The 12,569-nt window shown below is 36.2% G+C and overlaps 1 protein-coding gene across 1 annotated transcript in view; it reads right to left on the bottom strand.

Annotated features, from left to right (window-relative positions):
• Positions 1–12,569, bottom strand: part of TDRD9 (tudor domain containing 9) — a 75,112-nt gene that overhangs the window by 41,260 nt on the left and 21,283 nt on the right. The window contains exons 6-8 of the mRNA XM_075753007.1: positions 9,412–9,576; positions 3,154–3,257; positions 1,491–1,549 (exon numbers count right to left, since the gene is read on the bottom strand). Coding sequence (XP_075609122.1) covers positions 1,491–1,549; positions 3,154–3,257; positions 9,412–9,576 — 328 coding nt within the window. The remainder of the gene's footprint in view (positions 1–1,490; positions 1,550–3,153; positions 3,258–9,411; positions 9,577–12,569) is intronic.

Below are 12,569 nucleotides of genomic sequence, written 5' to 3' on the forward strand. Positions count from 1 at the left end.
TTTGTGAAGAAAATTTCGAGAGCTATTTGCTAATCCTGTGTTCACGATCAGTCTTGAGTATCCAGTTATAAAACAGGCCAAGGTCAAACACTGAACAACAACAATAAAAACAAACCTGAGTACCAGCTAATTCAGGAAGCACTATCTACACAGGTTTTCATAAATTTACCAAATGTATTTAAACAAAAATTTTCCTTTTATCACTTGTAGTTATAAGCCATCAGGGATAGCAGCACAGCAAAAAACCCCCAAAAAACAAAAACCAAACCCAAAGCAAAAACGTCAGAGTGAAAGACAGAAAGATTTGGGAATTGAAAGTGCTAAAGAGTAATTTCAGCCTGAAACAAAGACTCAGAGGGCCTGAGGACGTCTGAAAGCACACCAGACAAACACCAATATGAGAAGCCAGAGGCAACAGAGATGGTCTCCATACTTTATTAATGGCAAACTGGAACGGACCCTACATTCACCCTAATTCCTTCTACTCTTTGATTTCATAGAGAAGGTAACTAAGAAAGGCAGCTCTGATGCCTTTTAGCTGGCAGGGAGCACCCACCACTGAAAGCTATTCTGCAAGTGCAGTGTATTTTTGTGTTGGTGTGCTATATTTTCAGCCCCAGCGCTAGCATGTCTACTGCTAAGCTCAAGACAGCAGGGAAATGACATTCATAAAGATTTTACAGAGATTTAGAAACTGCTGGTAGGATAGACCTCACTACGCCCAAGGAAACAGCTTCTCCTGACTCTGAGGTGACTCTTCACTAGAACATGCCCAAGCCTTTTCAAAGTTTTCAACTAGCAAACTTTCACATCCATGAGGTAAAACAGTATGCAAAGCACCAGGTAACAGGTTTGTGATGCTCAAGAAACCTCGGCTGCAGCCTAGTTACACAAAAATTATTTCATGCTTTTGTTTTGGTAGCCATTCTTACTTGAATCCCTTAGCTAGACTTTAGAGGCAGTGTAAGATAACCTAGGTTTACTGCTTAAATAGGACTAAAACTATATATAACTAGTTCTCTGATCGTTATATGCTATGTAGCTTTGTGTGCTTTTGAGTGTTCCTACTACACCAACCAATGTACAAAGAAAGAAAAAAGTTAATTTTAACTTTTACTACAATAATCTAAATAAAATCCAGGGAAGAGCCCACACTACACACAAGTAAGAAAACATCTCAAAGAATCCTAGGAAATTCATACAATATTTAATAACTAATCTAAAAAATTGAGCAACTGAATTTCTGTGGATTAACAGTAGAATTAATTTTATTACTGTAACTTAATTTCTAAAACATAAAAAGTCTTAATTTTTGACTCACTGCTCTTCCAATTATTGCCATATTTAAACAGGTTTGCAAGAAAAATACCCAAATAGACCAACAAACCCCAGGTTAAATATGTGTTTAGTAAATCCTTAGAAGAAGCACCAGAAGAAAGCTTATTAGATGACAAATAAGGAAAAAGAAAATACTTGAGACGTATACTCACCTGGTAAAAATACTAGCACACTTCCACGTTCTGATGTAACACTCAAGTTTTTTTTCTCCCTAACAAGAATATGCAGGTTCATTAGTTTTACAACCTCAGTCTAATTTATTACTCCGAGATATTTTATTTTGAAAGAACAAGCAGAACTGCACACTTTCTGTAACATGTATTATGTAAACTTCCTGAAGAAATTTAAACACTATTTGCAACTACACTTTCTCAAAAACATGGTGTATAAAAATTGGAATTAGATCATTAAGTTTACTTTGTCTTCAAAATCATGTCAAAACAGAAACATTCTTGTTTACCGATGAAATTAATCAAAATTAGGTTACCAAAGATCTTAAAATGAAAAGGCAGTATACTACAGCACATTTCTATGCAAACTTATTCAGTAATTTCTCAAGTATATATACTACTCTTGTAATCTAAAAATATCACTAGACACCTTTAATAAAAGCCTAGTATGTAAGAAAACTAACCATTATCAAGAACTATAGGTCACAACATTAATTGAAGATGTCTCCCTCTCAGTTTACCTGTTATGAGTGAAGAAGCTAAAAATCACCTTAACATAATGCAGAACTCATATTTTTGGTTGTAATCATTCCTAATACAAATTTTTTTCATGCATCTTGAAAATCTCTACTCTTGAACTATATAATGAATGGAAAGTATAATTTTCAATGCAAGGTTCATAACAATGGATGCTCGTAATAGCTCTTTTGGTATTTGAAAGCTGAAATGCTAATGCCTTCATGTTTGCCTATAATAGATAGCTTATTAGTAAAAGGTATTTTAAAGTGGCTACTCTAAACTACAGTAAAACAGCTTAATTGAAAAGATCAAAAGCAATAATCAACAAAAAAATCTCAGAAGTCATTATATATTGTAAAAAAGTGCCAAATTTATTACATTTATGTACCTCCATCAACACTTGTTCAGTGGTTCACTTGATAACTTTTCAGGTGAGCTTAAGTAATGCTTTCTTAAAATTTCAAACTTTACACCATACTGAATTTGAAAATAAATTAAGCTTACAAAACCAAATTATTTCTTCAGCATACATTTATAAATTATTAGAATACATGGGAACAAAAACAGTTCCTAAAGTAAATACACACTCAGTGATAGACCAAAACTGTAGAAGCAACTTTACTACATTTTCAGATACTAAACATCAATGTAGAAAACACAGACAGTAACACAAATTAATATTTACTTATTTCAAAAGACAGTAAGGCATTAGCTAAACAGCCAGTGAAAATGAGTGCCTAGTTTGTATTTGTTTTTCATGGTTTATTGTATGTTTTAATTTACAATACAAAACAGTATCTCTGGTTTTATTCTTCATATAAATAATGTTCAGCCCTGGTCTGCAGCAAAGAATTTAGTTGCCATATGACATGGCTGGCTTGAATGGTCCCTTACACTCCACAGCATGAAGTGTATTTCAAGAACACAGGGCATTCAGCAAGATCTACAAGCAGTCTTATTATGACTAACCTGAGTATAAATCACATGAATATATAAAATAAAAGCAGAGATTCATAGAAAATTAAGTTACCACTACTATCTATAATACATGGGCTGCTGCTTTTCCTCAATTAGTGTTTCGTTTCTGCAAAGAACCACTGATTCCAGATCTTGAACTGTATCTTACCTATTGCTCTTCATCTCCAACTCATCAAATGACTGAATCAAAGACACTGCTACTTCATACATTTCCCTTACTATCACTGGTTCCTCAATTCTTTGAGGAGGAAGCTGTGTGGAGAAGAAAGTATAGAGGTTAACACAATACAAGAGGCTAAAAGACTGTAGATCACATTCGTGTGTCAATCGGTCAAGTGCTTTTCAATTAAAGCTGATCCCACACAGAAGGTGTACAAAGTAGCAGCTTAATCTGGAGCGCTCATTACCTTCTTTCAGACATTTTCCTTCAAACATCCTACCAGTCTAATGCTGAAGAAATACTTCTGATATTTACCTACTTCAGAGAAGTACCTAAGATGAGTTAAGACATGCTGTTTTCTAGGATTCTGTCACAAACTCAGGGCTTTAATATTTAAGAACAAAAACCATCAAGTCTTCAGAGCAAAGACAATAATTTAAACATATTTCAGTTTTAAAAAGAAAATGCTTAATGAACAAGAAATACTCTGGGAACGGTCTATAGCATTACACATTTTTTTCCTTGTAGGGAAAATGGCTTTTGATCATTGCTCACCTTTCATTCTCAGGATTTCTCCTCATTCTAGTGGAAACTCTTTACTGGAGTAACTGCTGCCTCTAAATTTTCTAGCATTGTATTACAATGCAATCTGCCCTCTACATACTTCAGGTGATTAGAAATCCTACAGTCAAACTGCACTTCTCTCCCTCATATTACACCTTTGAAGTTCTTTTCTCTTCCCTCCCTCCACCTGCAAGTGAAATATTTTGTTTTATTTTTATGCTGAAATCTAAGAGTTTCCCAAGAAAAACAATAGGTTGAAGTGATCAGCCTCTAGAGTCTTTCTCTGCAGGTTGTGTGTGTATGCTTTAAGAAGTCACGTATTTTCTCACTAGCTAACAAACCTCCATTTTTACATTTATGCTCAACCAAATATTTCTCCTAGCCTATCAGTCATCTTCACTTGCTGCTTGATACACTACAACAGTATTTTAACATTCAAATACATCTTCAAAAGTAAAAATGAGGAGTCGAAGCCTAAATAAAGAATGGTACTATAACTGAAGTGACAGTGAAAACAGAGCATTTGTGCTTTAAGCATAACACTCCGTAAGAACTAGACTGCATGATAACAATAAAAATGCAGTAGTCAGTGGTAATTGGTGAATACATGCAGATAAATATCACCATAAGATAAAATGCAGCTGTAGCCAGGGACATTTAACAAGGATATAAAGTTTAAGGAAAATGCCTCTCCTGGAAAGAAATTCAAAATGGAAGCTGAATGACCAAGAGTAATACTTAAAGGTTTCTATACACAAAACTAAGATATTCCAGGTTTCCCTGTAAAGTAAGCAGAAGATATTTACCAGTTGTCCACACTTCACAGGGCTTTGATTTTAATCAAGTACAAAATTAGAATTACACATTTATTCCAATTCAGTTACAATATAAGCAAAAGAAGATTCTGCACAAGTTCTCAATAAGCAAAAAAAAGCAATTGAAAGATATACTGCTACAGCTGGAATGCATCATATGTTTATTGATAAGACTATAATTCGTCTAATGTGTCTTCCAGTTGTCTGAAGTGAGACAAAGTCCAATAAGATAATGTAAATCTATTTACACTAGAGTAAATACAGCTGAGTTTACAAATTTTGGACACAAGCAGATGGTGCATTGGTTGAAAAATAGAGAACCACTTGGACCAGCTACGGTTGCCAAAAGAAAATAGTATCTTCCAATGTAATGCTGCTGAATGAAAGGCAAACAGGACCCTAGGATGTATCGGGAAAGATTATTCTAAGGGTGCAATGTGTTAGTGACACTGTACAAAACTGCCCCTTGCTTTGAAGGGACCCAAGTCTTGTCAAAGTTTTCAGCCAGCATACTTGTCAGCCCTTGAAGTAAAAGAACTCTTGAAGACAACAGGTACTTGGCTTGTGATGCTGGCAAAACTGATGGGGACTGACAATACATCTGCAATTCCCACCAGGTTTTAAGGGGATCAGCCAAAACTTGAACAGATACAAATTATGGCTAATTCAATGACCAGAAGAATGAAGAGACCATCTTGTAAAAGGAGAATAGCAAAGCCTTACCTTATCTAACAAAGCAAAATGAAAGCCAGAAAGAGGTATTACTGCTACCTGTAAACCCATCCAAGAGTAAATAAGAATGTGGGAATGAATATAGTTATTTTAAGCTAAAAAACAAACCAACCAACCCTCAGTGTTGGCTCTAATCAATCTGTCACAGTCTCTCAAGGTGTTCTTGGGAGAAAAGACAGTAGGAAGCAGAAGTACCCATTCACTTGCTCCTTTCCCAGCTCCAGCACTAGGACTGCATACCCACATCAAGTTCAAGGTTCAGTGCCAATACTGTTGTAACCTGATCCGAAATCCTTTGCCTGCAACTGTACACATTTCACCTAGTAGAGATGCCACAGAAAACTGAACTATTAAAATGAAGGTAATCAGTTTTCTACCAGTTTCCCTTTCTGAAGCAGCTCATGGTGGAATCACAAAAGCACCACTGCTAACATTAATTGGGCAATAATTATTTAGCTCAGCTTTTGCTACTGCAATCTCAGTCCTTGGTTTTCCAACCCTAGGTTGCCTTGATGTCTGCAGAAAGACTCCTTTCTGAAAACCCTGAGAAAACTATCCTACTTTGTTCTGGTAGACAATGGATCAGAGGATCAAAAAAGCCATCTGTAAGAACTTGACAATACTCCTTCCACTTCTCTGATCCCCTGGAACCAGCCAGCCAGGGAGATTTTTCAGGTGTACAACTCTGTCAGTCCCAGAGCTTCTCAACTGCATTTTACACCCACTATAGTAACACCTTTCCAATGAAGCTTGATTAGTCCATGAAAACCCACAGATGTTCCTGTAGTTTTGGTTAGTTGTACTGTTTTTTCCAATACATGTGATAAGCTAAGGAATTTCTCTTTTCTGGACTGCTTGAACATAAGATTTTTGTCTTTAGATTGTCCCTGCTTAAGTAACTGTCAAATTTGTCTTTTCAATTTTGCTATCAATTGTAATATTAGTATTCTTTAACATGACAAGGCTGCCACATCACTCCTAATAAAAGGTAAAGATGTGACAAATAGCAAGTCCAAAAGCCCAGTCAGAGCTGACTGAAATAATACAACATAGTCAGAATAGCTTTTGGCAGCAGTTCACTACCTTTCATCTGGACTCTGACTTCAGTTCTAGGGATAAGAAGGAGTTTTCACATTTGCAAGCCAAAAATGGGACTTTTTTGCCTTAGCTAAGCAGTAGAGACATGGGATTTCACAGACCTACTGCAAAAGACTAACATCTAGACCCCCCAGTTACTTACATTCTTTAAATCTGCTCACAGAATTAAACAATGATCCGGTTGAATATTCAGAACAATGTGCTTACAAAGGCCATTATGCCAAAAGAAAAATACTTTTTATAAACCTATACTCAAAAATTAAACAGTGGCACCTATAAATGACCCAGTATCTGGGCAAGGGTAAGCCAGTGCTACACTGAAGGGTGTTTTCTCCCTTCCTCCCCCTCTTTTTTTTTTATTCTTTCCTACAAATGAAGCAATTCAAGTGGAATGCTTTGATTCAGCTAGATGTCTATCCAGCCATAGCAAAAGATTTACTGCAAACAGGCATACAGAAAAAGAAAAAATAATGACTGGCATTTCTATTTATCTTCCAAATCACAACTGATACCAGTGAATTCCCAAATTATCCAAGTCAGAACTGCTCAAAGAAAATTTTTATTTTCAAGCATATTTTTAAAACATTATCACCTACAGAAGTGAGTGACATATTCAAGCCAAGAGCTCTGAAAGATTCATAAAAGAATACTATATTTATACAGTAGCATTCAATTATTTTAAGATTTTTTGAAAAAGGACAAAGGTTCATACCTCACAGCAAACAAGACAGTTACAAAGGACTAAACTGATTCCAATCAAGATGCTTTAAGGAATGAGTTACGATTTATGTCATCTGATTTTATAGTTATTAGTTTTAAAATCAAAAGGAAACTTGGAAAAAAATCTGTTTATCTAAAAAGCAAAGACTTTTTTTCTTTTAACTTCTGTTTTCTTTTATATGAATTTTACAGGCTTTTATAGGCAAAAATAAAATATTAAGAACTAAAGCCTGAAGCCTGTACCTCAGGCAGCTAACTGGTTTTGATTTTAGCATGATGAAAAACATGCCCCTGCTTCCATATGGCAGCGTTAACTCATTAACTGCCTTAACACTCAGGTTCTGCTTTCTTTTTTTCTTAGGATGTTACATAAATCTTCTTAGACCTTCAATGTTTTAAAGTATTTCTTAAATACAACTACTATTCAGAGAAAATCTCCATGCATAGCACCATAAGAAACAAGATGCGAGAACAAACGTCAGTTGCTTTCTAATTCAATTTCTTCTTCTTCTTTTCAAACATATTAAAAAAAACCAACAAAAACCCTGCCCAAAAAGAAAGTCAACAGCACTAACACGCTTCTGTTGTTGCCCTAAGGTACAAATAACTTTTTGGACAATCACACTCCTCTTCTACAAGAAGAGCAAAATGGCTATAGCTAGGACAACACAAAAGATGAAAACTTAAAAAAAATAATAATCAAAGCTAAATGCTCATATACACAGAGAAAATAAAAAATATAAAAAGGCATAAGCACTGAAAGCAGTTCCTTTTGTTCCTGATCTTTGAGGTGAAAGGTGTGGCAGCTGACATTCAGCTCAAAGTGCAGCTATGACAAATGCAGCTTGACTGAAGTAGAGTTCTTACTGAACGTCTTGGTTATCTTTTTGTTGTCATCTATTATAAAAAATATTTTACAAAAATTACATGATCTCCTCCATATGATCTGAGCTGCCATACTAATGTATAAAAACTGAGGGGTCACCTGCTATATGCATTCAGTTTATTTTCTTGGCTGCATTAACACTTCAACAGCCTTTTCTTTTAGCTTTCCTATGTTCAGGCATAACCAATGCCTGTGCTGTGTACAGCATAAGCAATTATTTTCTTCTGGGTTTCCCATAAACTACATGTTTATTTTATTTCTCCAATTTAGTTTCTGCAGAATTGAGGGATGAAACCTAAAGAATAAAAGTATGTTCACATACTGCTACTTTTAAAGTGCATCCTGTTTTCTTCATTGTATTAACATTGTAACAGTGTTCTGAATTATCAAAATTGGCCAATAATTACTCTCCTGCCCCAGTTATTTTTAGAGTGGCTGTCACTATTAAAACCTTAGTGCATTTGTTCTACTTTGCTTTAACCTGTTTATTTTGCCTCAGACCATAATACTGAAAGAGTTCAGACACTCAAGTGAATTCCTACACAGCTGTTTTTCAACTGTAAACCAAACTCTTATTATAAAACCACAGATACTAGATTAATTCAAACTTACATTTATTCCTTCATTATCTGTTGCCAATGCAGATACATGCTATACAATAGCATGTCAGGAGTTCTACAAATATACTGTGCAGTTTATAAGCTAAAGATGGAAACAGCAAATGAATCTTCAGCCATTGCTACCCTCCTTAGGCATTAGAGCAGCAATTCTCCAGTGCAGCCATAGAGGCTGTTAAGTGGCCACCAAGGATTTGGTGAATATCTACTATTCTAACGTATTTTCATTACTCAAAATTACGTATTTGCCAAGGTGGCCTATGTGGCTACAACAGAAATATGTTCAAAGTTACTGCAGAATAGTTCTGGGACTATTGAAAGAAAAACCAAACAAGAAAAGAAAAAATAGAAAGCACATGAGCCTCAGCTGGTCAAGAAGCCAACTCAATAACATCAAACTTCTAATTATAAATGCTTCTCTTCTGATGACATTCTTAATTTCCTAGCTCTTTCTGCCTTTGATTCATAACAGGAACATGAACCAACCAAGGAAATATTCCCTGAGTTTGTTAGCTGTATTCGAAGAAATCTATAAGCCCTCATGTGTTACTTTCTGCACAGACTTTTACATTGCTCATCTTGGATTCAAACTACTGAACAAAATGCCACATATTACTTAAAATTACCAGCCCTTTTCATTCCATTTTTGTTATATGAAAGAAAAACTAGGCTGTTGTTTTATCATCATATGTTAATACTCCTCTAGAACTGTAATGTAAAATTGGTTATTTGCAATGTTATTACATAGCTTTCAATTGACTATTTCAATTTCTTTCTTACTATGCCTAAAGAAATAAAGTTATATTTACAATACCTTGAAATGAACAGTGTGCTTCAAATCATCAAGATAATATTCTTCAATTGTATAAGGTTTGCCTTCCACCTTAAATACATAGGCGGGATTCAGACCGTCATGAACCGGAAGTGCAAAGTAATCAGCAAATTCTTTACAGTTGATGGAAGCAGACATCAATATTATCTGTTAAAAAATTGCACACAAATGTAAAACATTAATTTTAACACAAAATGCCATGCCACGCCACGCTGGAATCTCCACTTATTCTTTATGCTAAAATGGTCTGATTTTGGTTACTACAGGTACGCAACCTAGGCATGTTTAAGACAAAGCTAAATGCTAAAGATTCCTTAGGCAGGAAGTGGAGAAAGGCAAGCAGCACCTGTAAGAGAACAGATCAGGACAGATGCCTAGGGCAGACAACATGAAAAAGTTTTTCCTGTGGTAAACATTCAGCCTAAAAGCATACAGTACTCTTCCTTTACTAAACACTCAGCTTGGCTATCAGTGCCTTTAACTTCATCAAAAGATGGCCCATCTTATTCCTATAATAGCAATAACTATAATGATAATCCAGCCTTAAAGTTACTACAATGATTGTGAAACATGTCAAAGTAAGTTTTCTCTCAGTTTCAATTCATTTATGCAACTTAAAACTCTCAAGGATCACAGGAAGCTCCTTGCTCTGTTTGCTGACTGTCAAGATTCTTAATCTGTATTCACCTAAACACAAAAGCAGAAGTCACATTTGCTCCCTGGTGAAGCCTTTTCTTTCAATTATTATGAAATTCAGAATGTACAGCTTTGTTTTCTCTCTGGTTAGATAGTAGGATATGTGCAGAACGGAGGAGGGGAGAAGAATGAACTAAATGAGTGGCTATGGCTCTTTACCCTCTAACCCCTGTATTTGGAATGTGCTCCCACTGCTCAGCACAGCCAGCTGCAATATACTAGACAGCTTCAACATGAAAAAGGATGAAGAGCCAAGGAGCTATAATGAACTGTGTAGTGTCCAGCTGCTTTATCTTCAGGGCTCCTGAGCCACTCTAAGCAGCACTTGTAAACTGGGACACGGTCAGTCCTCTTTTGCTTTCCTGACACCTTGCATGAATTAAAAAATAGAATGAAATAAAAAACCATCAACAACACACACATCTCCCAAAAAAAGGGAATTAAACACAAGAGCATCCCCCTTATGAAGTGACAGGCAGGCAAGCTAATGAAGTGGGCATTGTACCACTGTGCTCAGCTCCAAAGCATATGGGAAGGCACAAGAAATATGTGCAGGAGGCAGGCTAAATCATAAAGTCATTTAACATGATCCTGAAAGGAGGAGAAATCTGAAAGGATGTAATTCTGCAAATACTATATGAAACCTGTTCCACTACAGCATGAACTGCCTCATGGCTCAATAGTTAGTAGCTCACCTATGCAAGGAAAATAGGCTAAATGTAACCTTGCCTGATGGTTAATGAAACAAAATCCAATCTAAATTATCCTAACTGCAGTTACAGGCAAGGAATATTAAATTACCTCTTCTTCTAGAAAATCTGTGTAATTTGCACTCTAATCTGCACGGAGTCATTTCAAACTAGAAGGAAAACCATAGGTTCCTAACAAAGTACCTGAAGGATCACATTCCTAAACTAGTTTGATCTACTCCCAAAGCAGAAATTCAACAAGCACATATCACTAATGCGGCAGGGAAGTACTTTGGAATAGAGGGTAATCGAAGCAGATAGTTCTTCAAGATCAAGCACTCAAAACCAGCATGGACGTATCTAAAGCTCCACCATATAATGGCAAAAAGATACACAACGAGAACAACCTCTCAATTCAGGTTCTAGCAAACTGCATTCAGGGACAACTGGAAATAGTCCTATCTTTATCCTGCTCTTACTTCCCTCCTAAGTAGCCGTTGCTATTCACTACTGCAAATGACACTGGTTGGTCTGATCCAATCAAGCCATTCTTACAGTAGCAGGCTTTCTTGCAACAACCTCATCTCAGCAAGACCAACCCTAGATCTGCTCTGTGATCTAAAAGCAATAATCTGCACCAGTCATCTGCCAGAAAACTCAGCATAGTTGGTAGGTGAACCACAACAGGTAGATCTTGTTCTCCATATGTGAGGATCACTCTTGCCGTCCTGTTAGTTGATGCAATATTGAATTAACTATTACTTCTGTGGTCTGCAATGTTCAGATTAGGAGATAAACACCTCATGTGTATTTCGTATCACCCTGAATTACAGATTATTCCCCCCCCCCCCCCCCCTTAAACAGGCCTCCTTGCACCTTTCATTTCATGAATCCAGGGGGGCTGAGAGGAGAATCTTGCATTTTCTAAATGAATTTGCCACGTGATCAATGCTCCCTTCCTTTACAGTTTTTCAAAAGGGGCTGAAAAGGGATGAAATAGGAGACACTAGGCTTAGTGTATGAATTCAAACTGAATTACACCTCTTCCACTCTGCAATTAAGATCAAGAGATCCCTTTGCCACCATAAAAAATTCAGACACACACACACGCTCCCACAAATGTAAGGTTGTCTCCAACTTACACAACATGAAACTGTCATCTGAAAAAACAACTGCAGAGAAAGATATAAAGGAGATAAAGCTTTCCAGTGACAATTTCGAGAGATTTAATTAGAATTACAGAGGAGGGGAAAAAAACTCTTTCAGGAACCTATAAAAGAAAAATGTTTTCTAACAGAAAAGATGATGGGACTTGTAGGGATTCCTGCCATTCAAAACCACCAGATAATCAGCATCAAGGGCAAACTTTCACAAACTGAGTATGATCAAATTATTTGGTATTCTTGGTAGGCAGAGCCAAGCGCTAAGAAAGGCTCAATACCTTCACACCACTGTGTCTGAATTTAAAGACAAGTGAGTTTTCTCATTAACAAGAAAAGAGATAAAAAGTAAGAGATGTGAAGTACATAGACATGCCCTATGCCAACTGGAAGGGTACTTACAGTGAGTGAGAGCATACTTGCAAGATCTAAAGACCAAGTTATCCGAGTTTGAATCGATGTGGTAGATTGTACAGAAGAAAACAAATTCCCTTCCCATAGCAACAAAAATAGCCAATGTACATCTGTTTTGAAGTAAGTGAAGCACTTAAGGGTTATGTACAGTCTCAAAGTTTTTGCAGTCCCAAATAGCTGC

Source organism: Balearica regulorum, chromosome 5 (genome assembly GCF_011004875.1).
Source record: "Balearica regulorum gibbericeps isolate bBalReg1 chromosome 5, bBalReg1.pri, whole genome shotgun sequence".
In the NCBI taxonomy this organism is placed as follows: domain Eukaryota; kingdom Metazoa; phylum Chordata; class Aves; order Gruiformes; family Gruidae; genus Balearica; species Balearica regulorum.